Source organism: Castor canadensis, chromosome 13 (genome assembly GCF_047511655.1).
Source record: "Castor canadensis chromosome 13, mCasCan1.hap1v2, whole genome shotgun sequence".
In the NCBI taxonomy this organism is placed as follows: domain Eukaryota; kingdom Metazoa; phylum Chordata; class Mammalia; order Rodentia; family Castoridae; genus Castor; species Castor canadensis.
Genome location: NC_133398.1, coordinates 1,062,457 through 1,081,108, shown reverse-complemented (window position 1 = coordinate 1,081,108; position 18,652 = coordinate 1,062,457). Strand labels below are relative to the sequence as shown.

Here is an 18,652-nt window from a genome sequence, read left to right as displayed (position 1 = left end):
CCCGGTGCACTTGGCGTGCGCTTGGCCTTTCCTCTCATTGGGAAAGCAAAGTGTGTCTCACAGCTCTGGGACTTTGGGGAACACTGTGACTTGCTTTGATGACAGTGGTGAGGCAGAAATGGCAAGTGTGGCTTCTCTGAGCCCTTAAAGGATTCTAACTCTTCCTTAGTCACTGTGCCTGTCATTGTTGTGACACAAGCTTCTTGTGGTTAGCACCTCCCCTTCTTCACTACAAGAATGAGGAACAAGTAGGGCGGATCCACCCAGCTGGGTTAGGTTAGGGTTAACCTAAACCCACTGACCTGCAGCAAACCCACATATGCAAGAACAAAGCCACCCGATTACAACAGCCAGCTCCCAGGCTGACTCACAGATAAGAAAGCAGAGCAAATGTTTATTGATTTATGGCATTGAGATTTCGGGGCGTGTGCTACATAGCAGTAGCTGCCTGATTCAGCCCTGCTGCTTTCTCCTAGGTGAACTCAGGAACGCCTGTGACTTCACTTACCACATATGCATCAGTGACACCAAAAATTTTATCTCCCACTTGGGTCTTTCCTCTGAACTCCAGCTCCCTACCTGCTCTCTCCCTGGATGCCACAGGGACACTATAAATTCAACCTCATGGTCCTCCCCCATACCTGGTCCTTTTCTAAGCCCTCTCTCTCCAACCCCTATCTGGCCCCAGTCCTCATTCTCCACCGCCCGCCCCCACCCCCCGCCCCCGGATGCCGGCTGGCTTCCTCACACCTGTTTCTGGTCCCTTCAATTCCTTCTCCACACACAGGTTCTTTCAAACCACAGAACTGATCACACAGCCAGCCCTTTCATCACACCCAACACCACACACCTCATACAAAGTCCATGCACCACCTCCTTCCCAACGCCCTTAAACACAGCCCTAGCCCTTCACTGTGGCCTTTGAGGCACTGTAAGGTCTGGCCTGTCCATGCACAGCTCCTCCACACAGCTCTCCACACTCCCCAACTGGCATCCCCTGACCTGGAGAGACCATTTTCTTCTCACTCTGGGTCTTTTCAAAAGTCACTTCTTCCCCGAGGGATGCTCCCAGCTCTGCCATCACCCCAACCTGTGCATCTCAGCTTCTGCCAAGGAGCAATCCTGACCACCCCTAGGTGGAGGGAGTCAGACTTGCTGTTGGTCTGCACTTCTTGCTCCTAGATGAATTTCTGCAGGGTCAGATGATGGTGTGATTGATGGCTGCCCCAACCCCTACCAAGGTATCGATTCTAGAACTGCATTTACCCATTGTGCTGATGGCCCCTGTGCACGATGCTTGGTGCAGAACACACAGTGGATGCCCAGAAATGTTTGGTGGGTGAGTGAGCGGCTTCCTGAGAAGGTGTGGAGTGACAAGGAACCCACGGGTGATAGCATAGAGAGAGGCGCGTGGTGAGGTTTACACTAGACAGGCCTGTGGTCTATTTCACAGCAGACAGGACCAGCAGTGGCACACATGCAGCATACACAGGACACGCGGACGAGCCTACTTAGCACCTCTCTGCCCGGGTGCGAGTGCCCTCCTTCCCCAGGGCTCTGCAGTCAGAGCCAGAACCACTTGGTTTGTCCACAATCAATGATCTGGGGTCACCAAATGCTCTTGACAAGGCACTGGACATGAAGACTTTCCATCTGGAACACTTCCGGTGTCTGCAAGGACCACAAGTTGATGGAAAAGAGCAGAAGGTGACTGTCCCTCATGGCAGGATGGTGTGTGCACAGGAAGCTGCAGGGGAGGAAGACAATGGTGAGAGGGTGGGCTGCTGTGGGGCGCCACTGCTGCACCATCTGCTTTCAGGACCTCTCCCTGGTTCCACGTGTGCTCCTCCCAGACGCTACAGAAAACAAAGCCATGAGGCCCCACCCTCGATGTCACCTGTCAGATGGAACCTTTGCACCCTGGAAGCCTCTCACTGACTGCACCAGGCTCGAGTCCGATGTGACTGAAGGCCAGGAGGCACCAGGGAATCACACACAGGCACATGCACAGTTGGCCTCTGAAGATCAAAACTCAACTCTTTCCTCTCTCCATGCCCCTCATGAGCCAGCGGGGCAGGGGACAGGCAAGGGCCAGGACAGTAAAGCGTGAGGTTGGATGGTACCGTCTTTCGGAAGAATGGTGGCCTCCTTGGTGAGCTGCAAAGTGTAGCAGGTGTCCAGGAATTCTCTGAGACTCAGGAAGCTGGAGACATTCTGTCTGTCTGCAGTTTGAGCCAGAATCATAGCAGCAGAGACGCCTGTTCTGGCATCTGAGAGGTTGCACCCCGACCCCCACCCCATGCCACCCCACCACTGTCACTCTGTCCTGTCCCCCATTTCCACGGCAGCAAGGCTTGGGGCTGGGACTGCTGTACAGGGGTGGGCACCTGGGCATGTGTCCAGGACACTGCACTCCTGAGTATGCCCACCTGAGCACATGGACTGAGCCAGGACCCCTCCCCTCTGCCCTCTCCACAGGACTGCCCTTGCCCCATCCCCATAACCCACACTTGGTGCCTGGAAGAGGGCTCCTGCCCCTCACCCTACCTCATCACTTCCACACACCCCTCCACCTGGGGTGAACCCCTCCCTGGTTCCCTCTCCTCACCCCTGCTGTGTTCAACCACCCCATGCTGACCCTTTCACCCAGGGCTTGGAACCTGCGTCCCCTCGTCCCAACCTCATCCTGGGCAGCCTCCACCCACCTGGATGGCCATCCCATACCAGTCTTCCCATCCTGACTCCCTTCCCTAAAGGACACCACACACCCCTGCTGCAGCCACCTTCAGACCTTACACATGGTGGCTTCCACTTCCGCTGCCCCTTTCAGAGCACCTGCACTGACCATCCCCCTCCCTCACCAAGCACACTCACCTGCCAGCCCCCCCTCCCCTCCACACCTGCCCTCTGTGCCAGTGCCCCTCCTGTCCTCTGTAGCCTGCCTCTCTCCACATGCCCCCCCGACTCCCGAGGGACCCCAAGGCCAGGGGCCCCAGGGTCACACTTACCCAAGAGCAGCAGGCTCTTATAGCTGTGGTCCGTACGCCCCAGGCGGAGATAAACCAGGCCATAGCTGTAGTCAGTGGACAGCACATGGAAGCCCTTCACCCCCTTCACTGCAAGAGAAGCTGCAGTGGCCTGCTGGTGCCTGGACATGAGGCCCACAGCCCAGTGCCAGCCCAGCGTCACCCCTGGCTTCACCACCCTGGCCAGGCTGCCCACAGAAGCACAGTCAGCTCTGGGATCACAGCCAGCCTGCCTGCCTGTCCCGGGCATCCAACATGTCTGCCAGGCTCTCAGAGCAGAGGGCTGCTACTGGCATCTCATCCGGTTCCCCCACGACCCCTGGCATCCTACGCACAGGTGTTCCTGAACACAGCCTTTTTCCTGTCTTTCTTCAGGGTCACCTCCTGGGACTGGCAGCCCTGAGACCTGGGGAAACAGATACTGCAAGGTGCAGCCAGGGTGTCCTTCCTGTCCACCAGCCACCACCCCAAGACCACCTTGCCTGACCCCACCCACTCCCCTGACTGGGTGTTTCTCCCAAAAGCATCCCTTGGATTTTAGGGGAGGAAGGCGGTGAGAGACAGATCTTGTGTCCTCCCCATACTTCTTCGCCTTTCCCACTGTTCCTTCTTCCCAGACTGTGAGCTGCCCCTCATCAATCCACAAGGGCATGCTGAGGCCATGGCCCATGTCCACTCACCTGCTAAAGGCAATGACCACCTTCACCTGGCCCACCTTGGGCACCTTCACCACGGACGCCCCCAGCTTCCTCTTGTCTCTGGCCGGCAGGAAGCCCTGGGCGTCTGTGGCGATGGCAACAATGTACCAGAACCCTGAAAACTGGGGGCATCAGAAAGTACAGTGCCCAAGCTGCTGCACCATGCTGCCCGCAGCCCACCTCCCAGCCAGAGAACTGACTAAACAAGTGACCATTTCCCAAGGTCCAGCCCACATCTGTGCCTGCAGGTGGACACTGCCCCCATCCCTGGGCCCTGGATGCCCAAGCCAGGCCAAGAAGAGACTGATGCCCAGCTGGTCAGGAGCCTAAGGAGGCCCAGGGCCAGACTGTGGACGCCAGCAGCTTGGAGTTTCCCCTGCCCACCTCAGAGCCCCAGCTCCTACCTGCTTGGGTCTCCTGGGGCCCTGGACCCAGTCCTTCCCCTTCCCACTTGCCCCTGGACCCCTGACCACTGGCTCTTCCTGCTGCAGACCCCTCGCTCTGGGGCACCACTGTGCCTTGTGAGTGCTGCCCCCATGGGCCACCAGTCACCATGCTCATGGTCGCCCTACCTGGAACTTTCCACCCAGGCAGTCTCCTTGTTCCTGCATGCCCTGCGCATTCCACCTCCCCAGACCCCAAGAGGATGTACTTCTCTGGGCCCCTCCACCTTCTTGGGGTCTCCTCACCACCTAGGGCTGTAATTCTGGGCCCCTCCACCCTGCCCCCTCCTCGGTGCTCTCAGTCCCCTTTGCAGAGCACCTTCCAGGCTCCCAGGGCTTGGGGCAGCTGTGGGAAAGGCCAGGTGGGACACAGCAGGGCCTGTGCTCCAACCTCCTGCTTGGGGCATTAGTCCAGCTCCCCCTACGAGTAGAATTTTGTCCCCAAAGGGTCCACATGCCACTGCATCCTGGCCCCTTGTAGCCCTGGTGCCTGGCTCAGGGCCCAGCAGGCATGTAGCTCACCTTGCCCCAGTTGAGGCTGTGGGCCTCCTTGGGGAAATGGTCCAATGGCTGGGATCCCACAGCCAGGACCAGAGCCAGGGCTAGGACCAGAACCAGCACCAGTCCCAGTCTCATCTTCACCTGCACTCAGCCCAGAGAGCCAGACACTGTGTTTAGCCTTTCTGTCCTGCCCTGCTCACCCTGCTGTGGGTGCCTGACCCACCCCCTGACCCTTAAGCCAGTTGGGTCTGGCCAGCACCTCAGGATGGGAGGTGGGCAGGTGTGGCTTTGGACTATGCCCCTCCTCCTAGCAGAGGCTGACCCAAGCACCTGGCCTTTAGCCTGGCCATTGCTGGCTGCAATAAACATTGCCTGCTTGGAAGGCCCCTGGTAACGGACACCATCATGTTTTCAGAGACCACACTAGAGTTCTGGTCCCTCATATCCCTTGCTGCTGGGGGTATAGGTCTGTCACATGTCCCCTGCACACTATTACAGCCCTGGGCTGTCTCACCTGACAGTGGATGCCCTTGGCCTCTCATCCTAGACCCCTAGGTGAGAAACAGAGAGCAGCGTGGTGCTCGGACTCCACCACTCGGGGCAGGTGTGCCAATGGGGGCTGCACAGTGGCCTCTGGGTGCAGATTTGGAGCACCTTCTTGAGGCCACAGTGCATAAGGAGGTGCCAATAGCCAGGCCAGGAAGGGATGTGTATACACATGTTGGTGGGTAAACTGGGCACACGTGTGTGTCCAGCCTTAGGGATTGAAGCTCCACACTCCCCTCAGTGTAAGTGACATCAGTCCCACCTACTCCCAGCCCAGCTGCTCCCATGGTTTGGACCCAGGAGGGCCCTGAGGCTCTAGTCCTTGGGGTCCCTAGCCCTAGGCAGAGAAATGCAAGCATAGGTTGTAGTTGTGTCTTCCTTCCTGGGCAGGGAGAGGACACTATGGTCCCATGCACACCAGCACCAGCCTTCTGGTCCAGCGTTCTATCTGAAGAATTGTCAGATCCACCCCACAGGCACTTGGCCCAACCCAGGCAGATCAGACTCTGCCCCTCTGGAGCTGTGTCGAGCCACCCAGAGAGAAGCAGCTCACTCTGCCCCAGACCCACAGACACTGGCAAGGAACATAGGAATGGTAAGTCTTCTTATCCCAGGGTTGCAGGTTCTGAACCCTCGTCTTCCCTGCATAGGCCTATCTGGCTCCTCTGCTCACCCAGCACCACCTAGCCAGTCAAGACGCACAGGAGCAGGTCTGCTTGTAGAATCTCTTTATTCTGAGTCCAGCAAGGGCCTGTGGGAGCAAGAAGCCAATGCCTACACCTTGGGCTGCCAAGTGAGGAGGACAGCACCCATCCGGCTACACCAGAATCCTGTGCATCATCGCGAGGGCTGCCATACTCACTGAAAACCAGGGCGAGCACTGGGGAACGGCCCACCAGAGACGTCAGCCAGCCTCACCTCGTCAGTCATGGCATCAACTGCCTGAATTTGGGCAAGAGCCCTCCCAGGGACCCTGGAGAGCCAGGGGTCAGGCACAAGGAGGCTGACCTGGAGAATCTTGTTTGCACAGGTGACTGAAAAGAGAGGCCAGGCCAGCTATGAGGACCGGGCTGCAGGACCCTGCCCATAGGCCTCACCTGAGAGGGGACCATTCCTGCAGGCTTGACTCTGACAGGGGTGGGTGATCCATCAAAGCCCCCAGAAACGTGCAAAAACCAGGAAATGACCCCCAGGCCTTATCGCCTGGGCACAGAGACTGCATAAGCTCCCCTGGGGCTACTCTCAAGCACACTCACGGTCCTTCTGTAGCTGGGCCTGCTGCTCAGACAGGAAGCCCAGACCCCTGCTCCACTTGGTGAAGAGCTGTGTTGCCTCTGGGCTGGCCATCTCTGTCCGGCCTGTGCAAGAGAGGGGCAGCCTCTGAGAGCCAGACAGGGCATGGAGAGGGGCCACCTGCCCATGACAGTGACCCCAGCCCCTTTCTGGGGTCACTGTTCAGAGGACACCCTCAGACCCACAAGCCTCAAGGTGGCAGGGATTTAGCCCTGCTTGTCTCCCACCTGTGGACACAGAGTCCCTGAGTCTGGGGTGCCAAAGGTTCTGAGTGGCCCCGCCTGTGCCCACTCACTGTACAGCTCCACAGTGTTGAAGGCCTCGTCCCCGAACTCCAGCTGGGTGAAGACGACAGCAAAGTCTTTGAAGTTGGTACTCAGTACCCGGAAATCCAGCACGCCCAGGGCTAGAAAGCAGATGCGTACCCCAGGTGAGGACAGGGCCACTGGTCTGGGATCAGCCACAGGACTGGGGGTGCAGATTCAAGGTGAGACCCCATCAGACCTAGAAGACACCCCGAGCTCTGTCCTCTGGCTCCTGACCCCCACATGGTGCCATTGAGAAGCTGCTCTTAGATACTGATGGACAGATGGACAGCACTGCTTGTCCTACCTTGTCCTAGAATAACTGAGGAGAGACTGGGTCACCCTTCCCCAATTCCATCCCTGTGGTGACAGATAGCTACTGACCAGACAGTCAACCCTCTGCACCTATAGAGGGGTCCCGGGACCTAGCCTAGGCCCCCCTCCATGGGCATCTGTGCATGCCTAGGGGACACGGGGTCTGAGTCCTCTGTCCAGGGGTCTCTCTTGTCCTCAGGATCAGCTCCAAGACCCTGACAAAGTCAGATCCTTTAACTTCCCATGGGGAATGTCCCTGGAATACTGTGGCCCCTCCTGCCAGTCCTGGCCCTGCCAACCAGGGATTTGGGGACACTGTAAGGGCTGGCCTCCATGACAGTCCAGCCAAGCATCACCCGGATGAAGCCCCTGAGGTTGTCATACTCACAGGGGTTCTCAAATACCCATCTGGAATCTCGCTTCAGCAGCTCCATTGTGCTCTGGTGGTGGCACCCGTCCAACCTGGAAATTAAAGGGCCCCTCAGTGCAGCATCAAGACACTGGCACCAGAAGAGGAGACAGGCACGCCTCACCTGGCCAGCCAGCTGGAAAGACCACAGAGGGAATTCATTCCCCTCTCGAAGTTCCAGTTACCCAGAAACCCTGCTCTAGGGAGACTGCCTGGTGCGGGCAGAGAAGTGACTCCCCTCCCAGGACACCTGTGACACCTGGTACACATAAGGAGCATGGGGCCTTCGGAGGGCACACACAGAGGTCAGCCTGTGACTCAAGCAAACAGACTCAGCCTCAAAGGGGTCAAGGCTCCCCGAGTTCTCAGTCCCAAAAGTGAGCAAACCCAACGAGTGTGTGGTGCTATTTGTTAGACTAAACAAATTGACAGCAAAGATGAACAAGACAACCATGATAAGAAGGACCAGAAAATGCTAAAGGGAACTGCCACAAGAGCTGGACCGTCATGATGAGGCTCGTGCTCTTTTTTTTTTTATTATTGTTTTATTATTCATATGTGCATACAAGGATTGGGTCATTTCTCCCCCCTGCCCCCACCCCCTCCCTTACCACCCACTCCGCCCCCTCCCTCTCCCCCCCCCAATACCCAGCAGAAACTATTTTGCCCTTATTTCTAATTTTGTTGTAGAGAGAGTATAAGCAATAATAGGAAGGAACAAGGGTTTTTGCTGGTTGAGATAAGGATAGCTATACAGGGCATTGACTCACATTGATTTCCTGTGCGTGGGTGTTACCTTCTAGGTTAATTCTTTTTGATCTCACCTTTTCTCTAGTTCCTGGTCCCCTTCTCCTATTGGCCTCAGTTGCTTTTAAGGTGTCTGCTTTAGTTTCTCTGTGTTGAGGGCAACAAATGCTATCTAGTTTTTTAGGTGTCTTACCTATCCTCACCCCTCCCTTGTGTGCTCTCGCTTTATCATGTACTCAAAGTCCAATCCCCTTGTTGTGTTTGCCCTTGATCTAATGTCCACATATGAGGGAGAACATACGATTTTTGGTCTTTTGGGCCAGGCTAACCTCACTCAGAATGATGTTCTCCAATTCCATCCATTTACCAGCGAATGATAACATTTCGTTCTTCTTCATGGCTGCATAAAATTCCATTGTGTATAGATACCACATTTTCTTGATCCATTCGTCATTAGTGGGGCATCTTGGCTGTTTCCATAACTTGGCTATTGTGAATAGTGCCGCAATAAACATGGATGTGCAGGTGCCTCTGGAGTCACCCGTGTCACAGTCTTTTGGGTAGATCCCCAAGAGTGCTATTGCTGGATCAAATGGTTGATCAATGTCTAGCTTTTTAAGTAGCCTCCAAATTTTTTTCCAGAGTGGTTGTACTAGTCTACATTCCCACCAGCAGTGTAAAAGGGTTCCTTTTTCCCCGCATCCTCGCCAACACCTGTTGTTGGTGGTGTTGCTGATGATGGCTGTTCTAACGGGGGTGAGGTGGAATCTTAGCGTGGTTTTAAAGGCTCGTGCTCTTCTAGGGCTTAATCCTCCAGGTGGACGCTCTGCCCCCAGAGGCGAACTTACCAAGGTTCATTGCCTACTGTGTGTCCAAATGCAGAAGACTGGCAGTCACCTAAGTGTCCGTCAGCCACTGGCTAAGAAAGGCAAGGTGGGTACTCCACAGAGCACCTCAGAGTCAAATGTGACACTGCCACGTGACCCAGCAATCCCACTCAGGTATGCGCCTGAAAGAATTGGAAGTAGGGTCTAGAAGACATATTTGTGCACCCCTGTTCCCTGCAGCATGTTCAGATGGCTGGGAGGGGAAGAACCTCAGTGACTGTTGATGGGTGATGAGTGAACAACATGTGGTTCGTCCATACAGAGGAGCACCGCCAGGCTAGGGAGGAAGGCGGGATGGACGTGAAGGACATGGGGCTAGGGAACAAGTCCTGTAGGATCCACTTATCTGAGGTCCCCTGTAGTCAGACCCGTAGAGACGGGAGGGGCCTGGGGAGGTAACGAGGAGCTGGTGTTTAACAGCGTCCTGTAGTTTGGAAGTGTCCCTGAGGCCAGGTGTTGAAGGCTTGGGCCCAGCCTTCAACTATTGGGAACCAGAGAATCTTTAGGAGGTGGCCTGGTGGAAGGAAATAGGTCATTAGGGACAATGCCCTTGAAGAGACTCTGCCCTTCCTCCCTTGCGCTCTCTCGCTCTCTCTCTCTTGCTCTCTCTCTCTCTCGCTCTCTCTCTCGCTCTCTCTCTCTCTCGCTCTCGCTCTCTCGCTCGCTCTCTCTCTCTCTCTCGCTCTCTCTCTCGCTCTCTCTCTCTCTCTCTCTCTCTCGCTCTCTCTCTCGCTCGCTCTCTCCCAGTGTCATGAAGTGAGCAGCCTCCTCCACCACGTGTTCTCCGCCATGATGTACTGTGCTGGCACAGCCCAACACAACAGGGCCAGCCACGTCACCGTGGGCTGAAACCCCTGACCCCGTGAGCCAAAGCAAACCCCACCTCCTCAAAAGCTGTTACCTCAGGTGTTTTGTCATGGTGACATAAGGCTAACACATGAGGACAGTGTTTGGGAAGATGAGAGTTTTGTGGATGGCTGGTGGTGATGGCCGTGCAACAGTGTGACAGCACGCTCTGACGAGTGGCCACAAATCAAAGCCCTGGTTGGCTAAGGCAGGGCGGGAGGAACGACCTGAAGTGCCCACTCAGCAACTCTGATTTTTGAACTGTGCCAATGTATTTCCTACTGAAAGGCCAATGAACAAATCCAAGTAGAATAAAACCCAGGACGCCCCTGCCTCTCCTGTCAGCCTGACCCTCCTGAACCCCACGCCCTGGCGTCCGTGTCTGGGGGCTTAACCCAAAGCGTCAGGCTGGGCGGTCAGAGGCCAGCTGGGCCCAGGGTCCAGGAGTGCAGATATGAGAGGCTGACAAAGAATGTGGGGCTCAGAACAGAGCCCAGCAGGCCCAGGGAGTGTGTGCAGAGCCCATCCTAACAACAGCACAGTGCAAACCCTTGCCCTGTCCACACTTCCTTCCCCCAAGAGGGATCCAGAACGAGCTCCTGAAGCCCTCCAGCCCTCCCCTCCCCCGTGAGTCTGGAAAGGTTCCAACGCTGCTCTGCAGAGCCAGGCCAGGAAACAGGGCCTGAGGTCAAGACCAAGGACAGGCACGAGCTGATCTGATCGAGAACAAGTGGTTCTTCCAGAAACCACAGTTTTAGGTATCTTCATTATGATCATTAAAAATGCAAAAAATCCCCCAAAGTCTTTTTTAAAAGCCTCCCACTCTTCCTGGCCCACCTTCCCTTCTGCTCTGCTGGCCTGGAACTTCCCCCACTCTCCAGTCAGCTCCCCAACAAAATGTCCTGTTTCTTCCGCCCCACCATCCAGACCTGTTCACTCTCCAGCCACCTCCTACCCTACTGCCCCTCCTTCCCTCCCCTCCCCTCCCCTCCCAGAGACCCCTGGCCTGTCCACATGCCCCCAAGGCCCTCCCAGGGCTCTCTGCAGCGTGGGCTTCCTGCCCTCAGGTCATGGAGCCCGTGCCCCTGAGCAGAGGTGCTTGGTGGGGTCTTTCTGAGACCCAGAGGAAGGCGGCTGGGGGGTCCTTCAGCCACGTGCCAAGGCCTTAGCCCTGCACACATGGGATTCGTTTACTCAGTCGCCCACTGGTTCATCAACGGGATTTACTGAGCACTTCTGCAGAGCAGCAAGGCTGCGGGTGCTCAGGACCCATCCCTGAGCGAACGTTGCACCCCCACAGGCCCAACCTGCTCAGTCTCCTCCATCCCTGCCATAAGCCCCACCTGGGAGCCGGCTTCCTGCAGGCACATTGCCACTAGTCAGAGCAAGAGGAGGAGGGAGGCAGAGAGCACAGAGCTGTGACCGGTGGGTGTGTGAGGGCTGCTGCCAAAGGTGCAGGCTCCACTACCAGGGGTACAAGAGGGAGGGTCCTAGACGCGGAAGCCTTCAGGAGGGAGCCATGGACCCTGGCCCAGACCCCCAAAGGAAACACTGCCACCCAGGCTGCTGGGTATAGGGCTGTCAAGTCCTCATTCTCAGAGAGGCCATGAAACGGTGCCACAACCAAGCTTGCTTAGGTTGTGTGTTGAGCAAACAAACCCCGTCCCCCACCATGGGAAAAGCAAGGTTATGGACTCCAAGCTTGTCCAGCAGGGAGCTGACCACATACCCTGTGCTGGGCAGAGAGCTCCACTCAGCAGGGGTGGGAAGCTTGCTAGTGGAAGAAGCTTCTAGCTGCGCCCTAATGAAGCTGTTGACCAGGGAGCTGGTGTTGGTTCCCTGGTACAAGGCACCCCTGGGATTGGTCAGGGAGTATGGTCGGCTCTTTTCAGGTGGTCCAAAGAAGAGGCAGGGACAAAATTAGGGAGGCTATCAGTTACTAGCCATGTCCCTGACACTTAAAAGTTGGCAGAAAGCAAAATAAGAAAACACATGTTTCTGCTTATGTCTGCAGAAAGAAACACAGAAAGCATGAACTGGAATCTGATGAGCCCAGCTCCCAAGGGTGAAGCTAGAAGGAGGAGGAAAAGGAAGCAGTTGGACCCCTGAGTCCAGAACAGTCCGTTTCTGTGGTTTCAAATTTAGAATCACAGTAATGTAGTTTAACAGTGCTCAAACATAAAGCAAACAAATCCCTAGAATGGAATCCAATTGTAGTACAAATAAATGCCACAATCACACCAAAGGGGGAAAGAAAGACCCTGAGTAAGTTCTGAACAGAGTTTCTTTCTCTGAACTCACAGGCTAAAGACTGAAGGAACTGAACCAAGCAGCACATGTGTCTTCCCAGCAGCTGGGAAAGCAATTCTGAACGTGCTTTGTGCGCTCTAGGAAGGGCTTCATGAGGAAACATTGAGGATAAAGGGTTTCTCAGTGACAGAAAAGGGAGCCGTAAGCACAGAAATATAGAAAGGAAGATCCCTGGATGAGAAATATAGAAAGGAATGTCCCTGGGTGAGATTTTTTTTGAGCCTTTTTTCTTTATTTTTCCCACTTATTTTTCTAACCCTTGTAGTCTCTAAGCTGATGCTTTCTCATCACATCTGGGAATATTTTTTCTGCCCAGTTCTCACTCTCCTGTCTTTCTGGGGCTATTTTGCACTCATGCCCTTACCCAATGGATCCATGTAGTGCTCCCAATCTCTTCCTCAGATTGATTCACAAACACTTTAATTTCCCATTTCCAATCTGCTATTAACTCCATCCATTAAAATTTTCATTTTGTTTATTGTACTTTTCAGCTCTGTAATTTCCATTTTGCTCTTGTGATAGTTCCCATTTCTCTGCTGAATTTCCCTATCTGCTATTTGTTGGTTCTTTCTCCATTCGTTAATGAATCATTTGTTTCTATCATATTATTAATTCTCAGAGTATATCTTCTCTTTCCCTTCTTTTACATGTTTATAATACTTCTTTAGACTTTTCTCTTCTAAATCCAACTTTGGGTCTTCTCAGATTTTATTAACCACCCTTTTTTTAATCATAGGTCATATTTTTTTGTTTCTTTATGTAGCTAGTTGTGTTACTTGATACTGTGTTACTAGTTACTACATTGTTGGTGATATTTTATAAATGCCCTGCATTTCCTAATCATCCCTGCCTGGTGCAGACTTTTGTTAGACTGAACTGTGTTCTCCCAAAATTCATGCATTAATCCTAGCCCTCAATGTCACTGTATTTGGAGAAGGGACCTTCAGGCAGTAATAAAGCTTCAGTGAAATCAAAGAGTGTGGCCCTAATTTAGTGGGGCTGGCATCCTGACAAGAACAGGAAGAGACTCCACTGAGCACTCTCATTCTCCCCTCCACTGAAGGCACAAAGAGAAATCTGCTGTCCACAAGCCAGGAAGAGAGCCCATGCCAGAAAATGAATTCCCCAGTGCCTTGATCTCACCCTACCAGATCCAGATTCCAGAACCATGAGAAACTAAATCTCTGCCATTTCAGACTCCAGCCCCCAGAGAGACAGTGCTCCAGCAGGAAGACTGATGGCAGGCTAAGTTCCTTGAGACTGGTGTAAGCTTTATTCAGACATCTGGGAAAAATCTCTTTGTTTCCCAAGCATCTTTCACATGTCAGAATTCAGTCTCTAAATGTCTCCCCTTTGAGTTGTTTAGTACTTGGCTCAGGATTTAAAGCCAGCCAAGAGTGTGGGCCTTCCCTGTGGCAGGACCTTTTTTGGTGTCTCAGCCAGACACCTAAGGGTCAGCAAGGTCTCTCCACTCTGGCAGGGCCGGTCCTCCGCCCCCCCCCCAGCACTACTTGACCCCAGTACCACTCTTCTGCCTCCACCCTGAGTCTGCTGCTCCCAGGAAGCCTCAGGTTGTCTTGCCCTACAATGGTGGGACCAGTTGACCCCTGGGAACCTGTGCTCAAAACCATTCCACATTCCCTACCCTTTCTGCTTTCCAGCCCCAGCACCAACTGGCAAGAGAAAATAGGGTAATCGGACAGCAACAGTGCAGGTCACAGGGTGAGAGAGCTCACAGTGGGAACCCAGACACTGAGCACTGTTAAAGAAAGAACTGGGGTGTAGGAGGGGGCCAAGCAGAGGACTGGAAAAGTAGCCACACCTAGAGGGCCTTGGAAACAATGGCTGGGGCATTTGAGCTCTGACAACAGAGATCCAGGGGAGAATGTAGGCAGGAGTGGGGTATGATCACCTTTCATTTGTGAGACCAGCTGAGAGTGCACTTTGAGCTCTGCTCTTGTCTCTGCTCACTCCTGCCTGGGGCTGCCTCTGATGCTGGGAGCAGGATAGAAACTGCTCCAGAGAAAGGATGAGGATATGGGGCCCACAGCCCAGGACAGTCTGACACAGACAGGGCTGGGAAGGATGGGCTGGAAAGGACCTCAGAGCCTGCTGTCCTTTTCCAGAATACTCAAGAAAAACACAGAGGAGTGCCCCCCTCTCACATCCCTGGTCATCCCTCGACCCCACCCCCAGGACAGATGTTCTCTGGGCAGCATTTGCAGCAAGTTTATTTGGAACAGGTGCACATGACCCATAGGCAGGGCACAGGAGAGTCCAGGCAAATGGGGCTGAAGCCTCAGCCCTGGGTAGGAGCTCCTCTAGATCAGCTCCTGCAGGCAGAAGAGTAGTGCATGGAACCCTGCAGGGTCCTGGGGGCACTGGTTAAAACCAGAGACTAAGGATCTGATGTCCAGCTGTCTGGCTTTGGCTCCCCAAGCCTCAGTTTCTCTACCTGAAAACGCGGTCATAGTGCCAACCCCTGGAGGCTGGACTGGGACAGTGAGGTTAGACAGATAATGGTCATGCAGTGCCAGACACAGGGAGCCCCCTCTTCCCTGGGCAGGACCTGAAGGAGCAGAGCTGGCCAGCTGCCCTTCAGGGCCCTGCTGGATGGAACTGTGAGGACAAGGGCCTCCTTTCTCCCTTCCCTCACCCAGCTCTGTCCTCACCCCACCTTCAGGGCCCTGCCTGGCAGTCTGGTGGTCACACTGCAGGCACAGTGCTTTGCAAACCATAAAACAGACTCAACTCTGGAGCCACTCTCAGTGCTGTTGGGGGTCCTGATGGGAGGAGGGTGAGAGGCCCCTCCCCGCCAGGCCAGGATCTAGAGCCAGCACAGGCTCTCATCAGGGCCAGGCTGCAGCACAGACTGAGGGGCATGAGCTCACCTCCTTCAGGAACTCGGCACACCTCCCTGTGGGACAAGACAGCATGAAGTATGGGTAGGAAGGTATCAGAGCCCACCTTAGGGCCCAGTCCAACTTCTGTGACCAGAGGAAGAGCTGGCCCAGAGGAGACCACCGAGCCTTCTTCAGTCTCCAGTGGGCCCTCCATGCTGGGCCTGTGTCCTGGAGTTTGGGTCTGCCTGCTCCAGTGAATGCAGCCAGACATACTGCCACAGCTGCTCCCAGACCCCACACTGCTCTGGGCTTAGCTCTTGTCCCATGTGATGGGAAGGACAGAGTAGACAGAGCCTCCCACCCACAGCGGGTGCCCAGCACAGCACCAGGCTCAGGAATGGGAAAACTTACCAACTGCAATGCATTCACACAGGTCACTGTGAATAAAAGTCAAGTGGTGGCATACAAGGAGGGGCCAGGCAGGCCCAGGTCTCTGCCCATCCCTAGGAGGCCCTAACCCTAAGAGGGACACACTCACAGTCATTCTTAAGCAGGTGTATGTCTGGCCCCGTGAGCCCACGCTCCTGAGCCACCATGTGGAACTTCTTCAAGGCTTCCTCATTGTGGTCCAGGCTCCGGCCTATGGGCGAGGATGGGCCTGGGCTGCTGGGGGCATCACAAGTGTCCCCCTCCCTGTTTTATCCCCAGGGTTCTCTCCTGTCCCCCTCTCAAAGCTGGGAGTTCCCATGCAGGGCAGGGGTGGGCACAGATGGGGTGACAACAGCACCACCCAGACAAATTCAGCCTGGTCTGGGCTTACTATAAAGTTTCATGACCCGATGGACTGTCCCAGCCATTTGGAGAAAGACGTCCATGATGGTGTAGGACTTAGAGTCGGTAGCCACGATCTCGACATCCTTGTCTCCTGGGACACAAGTCAAATATGAGCATCCCCCACCTGGCCAGGGCTCCAGCTCCAGAGCTGGCTCCCACCTGGCACACACACATGCATGAGGACACCCAAAAGGGAGGGAGTGGGCCTGGGATTGTCTGAGGGACTCTCTGAAAGGGGGAACCTCACTGACCATGACAAGAAGATGCTATATCACACCCTTTCTAAGATTTCAGAGGAGGTTACCAAACTCTGGTAAAGACCTTAGAGGCCTGGGACAGTGGCCACAAGGCCACCCAGCCAGCATCGGGGCGTGGAAGCCTGGTATGGAGCCATCACGCACTGAAGGCGCAAGGCTGGGATGACCAGATAGCATCCTGCTGATGCCAGGCCCTCACAGGAAGGGACAGAGTCCTCCCCTCCAGGACAGCAGGGAGCTGGCCAGGGAACATGAGCCCAGAGCAGGAGCAAAGCATACCTAGGACAACCCATCACGCCCACCACACACAGGAATGGGACCCTTACCAGCTGTTCTAATGACTTTGAACCTCCCTGGAGCGTCCCCCGGCAAGGCTCTGACCTGCTCTATCACACAGCCCTTCTCACTAGAAAGACAAAAAGGCAAGTCAAGCACGTTGGCACTCAGGAGACTGAGGCAGGAGAATCACGAGTTCAAGGCCAGGTTGGACTACAGAGTGAGTTTAAGTCCAGCCAGGGCTGCATAGTGAGGTCTGAACTAGATAGCCAGACCCTGGCTCAAAAAAAAGAAAGACAATGAGGTGCCGCCAACCAGCTGCCCTCACTTACCAGGCCCCAGGCTCTCACCGTGATTGCTTGGTAAACAGTCCAGAAGTCCAGAGACCAGTCAGATACAGGGGTTCTAATGTCCTCTGAACCCATGACCCCAGAGAGCAGGACCCCAACTCAGTGCCTGGCACAGGAAGAAGGCTGTCTCACAGAGTAACAAGGGAAAGCAGCAGTGACAAGTCCCTAGAGAAGGGGGTCTGCTTTGAGAACCCTCATAGCTGAGGCTCACAGACACAGAAAGGACTGAGGACACACTCTCTGAAGCACAGGGACACACCACGTTTGACAAAGTGACCTGGTTCCACATATGCAAGCAGGTCCTCTGGCCAACTGGCCCATGGGAACTTAGCTGTTGCCCGGTGTGCCAGCGTGAGTTGCTGACCTGAGCCAACCTTGCCCAACTTCTCTTCAGTCACTTCTCACAGCCTTACAGCTGGAAAAGTGGACCTCAGAGCTAGCTCACTTGCCTGGATCAGAGTCCCAGATGGCAGAACTGGAGGCCAAGCCCCAGCACTGGCCCTAGGATCAGAGATCAGTGCTGCTCCAGGTTGCCCCTCGTCCCTCTCTGCGGCCAAGGCTAAGGCACAGACACATAGGTGGAAGGACTCCAGGATGAACAGAGCACACTGCGAACACTGCTCCAACTTTCCCCCGACACTAGCCCCTGGACCCAAGGTCAGGCCCCAACTCACTTGTAATAGGTGGTGGTCAGGGTCAGTTGGTTCCCTTCCAGCTTGACCACCACAGCCCCCATCTTCTCCACCTTGAGGGGCAAGCTGGGCATACCCATCTTGGAAGCAAAGGCAATCTCATACCAGAGGCCTGAAAACTAGAGGACAGGGAGCAAGGAAGAGAGCTGTCCAGGTTCACAAGCGTCCAGGATCAGGCGTCCTGCCATTGCCCTTCCCTCTAATGGGTGCAGCAGTCTGGAAGATTTCAGGGTGGAGGGTACCTCACAAGGTGGAGTCCTAAAGCCCCTCTCTAGGCTAGCTCTGGGCAGGTCCCAAGAGAGCACTAAGCTCAGCTCATGAGGTGACTATGGCTACCTTGACAAAGTCAAATTCCTTCAGCACAGCATCCTGTGTCCCAGCCACCAGACCCATGCACAGCCCCAGCAGGGTGAGGAGCACTTTTCCTTCCATGTGGCCAGCAGGCAGATGCCTAGGACCAGCTCCCCAGAGCACAGCTTTGATACAGGGCCTCTAGACTTTATATCCTCCCCTGTGGGCACTTTCTAAGCAAATGGCCTGGCTCTCAGGGCCTCTGGAATTTATATCCTTCCCTATGGGCACTTGGAAGGGGTACAGGCAGCTCTCATTAGGCAGGTTGGCAGCACAGTGTGGACCAGCCAGATGGCTCGCCCACCTGCCAGATGGCAGGGCCACAGGAAACCGCCTCCAGTGGGCAGTGAGTGCTGCTGTTGGTCATCCACTCATGGACACATTCACTCACTCAGTAATCATGCTGCTATGTCCAGCTGACTGGATAGCACAGGCTCCATTCAGATAGTCCAGGTTCCACCAAGGCCCCTTGGCAGGCCCTGGTTGTAGGCACAGAGCACCTGAGGACCTGCTGGGTCACAGATTTGCCTGCTGTAGCAGGTAGCCAGGCATCAGCAACCCACACACACATGGGACAGCAGGAACAGGACTCAGGACATCAGAGCCATGCATGATTGAGTCTGTTCAGCTCCAAGGACTAAGAGCAGTGAGGACAGGGTCAGGACATCCTGGCCCCTCTGACCCCACTGCTGACCTACCAAGTACTTTGAAGAAGCCACATTG

At 55.0% G+C, this 18,652-nt stretch overlaps 3 protein-coding genes across 3 annotated transcripts; all 3 read right to left on the bottom strand.

The window, feature by feature from the left end:
- Positions 1 to 1,718: 1,718 nt before the first annotated feature.
- Lcn10 (lipocalin 10) lies at positions 1,719 to 4,803 on the bottom strand. The gene is made up of 6 exons (XM_020163995.1): positions 4,690 to 4,803; positions 3,707 to 3,846; positions 3,362 to 3,432; positions 3,009 to 3,116; positions 2,124 to 2,222; positions 1,719 to 1,747 (listed from the first exon to the last, which is right to left on the bottom strand). The coding sequence occupies exons 1-6, from the start codon at positions 4,801 to 4,803 to the stop codon at positions 1,719 to 1,721; spliced, it is 561 nt and encodes a 186-aa protein (XP_020019584.1).
- Positions 4,804 to 6,072: 1,269 nt separating this feature from the next.
- Lcn6 (lipocalin 6) lies at positions 6,073 to 10,088 on the bottom strand. The gene is made up of 5 exons (XM_074052657.1): positions 10,072 to 10,088; positions 7,516 to 7,589; positions 6,803 to 6,913; positions 6,471 to 6,572; positions 6,073 to 6,248 (listed from the first exon to the last, which is right to left on the bottom strand). The coding sequence occupies exons 1-5, from the start codon at positions 10,086 to 10,088 to the stop codon at positions 6,073 to 6,075; spliced, it is 480 nt and encodes a 159-aa protein (XP_073908758.1).
- A 4,451-nt stretch (positions 10,089 to 14,539) lies between these two features.
- Lcn8 (lipocalin 8) lies at positions 14,540 to 18,076 on the bottom strand. Its single transcript, XM_074052617.1, has 8 exons — positions 17,915 to 18,076; positions 17,561 to 17,697; positions 16,587 to 16,666; positions 15,990 to 16,094; positions 15,708 to 15,809; positions 15,581 to 15,606; positions 15,218 to 15,243; positions 14,540 to 14,659 (listed from the first exon to the last, which is right to left on the bottom strand). The coding sequence occupies exons 1-7, from the start codon at positions 18,008 to 18,010 to the stop codon at positions 15,223 to 15,225; spliced, it is 567 nt and encodes a 188-aa protein (XP_073908718.1). The 5' UTR covers positions 18,011 to 18,076; the 3' UTR covers positions 14,540 to 14,659; positions 15,218 to 15,222.
- Positions 18,077 to 18,652: the final 576 nt, after the last annotated feature.

Bases quoted from the DNA above. Each gene is read 5' to 3' on its own strand.
- Lcn10 (XM_020163995.1), bottom strand. From the start codon at position 4,803: ATGAGACTGGGACTGGTGCTGGTTCTGGTCCTAGCCCTGGCTCTGGTC. The intron at 3,117-3,361 runs GTGCGTAGGATG...CTTCTCTTGCAG, and splicing joins GGCTGTGTTCAGGAACACCT to TGAAGGGGGTGAAGGGCTTC. The intron at 1,748-2,123 runs GTACCATCCAAC...CCTCCCCTGCAG, and splicing joins CACCATTCTTCCGAAAGACG to CTTCCTGTGCACACACCATC.
- Lcn6 (XM_074052657.1), bottom strand. The intron at 6,573-6,802 runs GTGAGTGGGCAC...TCTCTTGCACAG, and splicing joins CAACACTGTGGAGCTGTACA to GCCGGACAGAGATGGCCAGC. The intron at 6,249-6,470 runs GTGAGTGTGCTT...CTCTCTTTTCAG, and splicing joins GGCCCAGCTACAGAAGGACC to TCACCTGTGCAAACAAGATT.
- Lcn8 (XM_074052617.1), bottom strand. From the start codon at position 18,010: ATGGAAGGAAAAGTGCTCCTCACCCTGCTGGGGCTGTGCATGGGTCTG. The intron at 16,667-17,560 runs GTGAGTTGGGGC...TTGTCTTTCTAG, and splicing joins CTGACCACCACCTATTACAA to TGAGAAGGGCTGTGTGATAG. The intron at 15,607-15,707 runs GTGAGTGTGTCC...TTTTATTCACAG, and splicing joins ACACCTGCTTAAGAATGACT to TGACCTGTGTGAATGCATTG.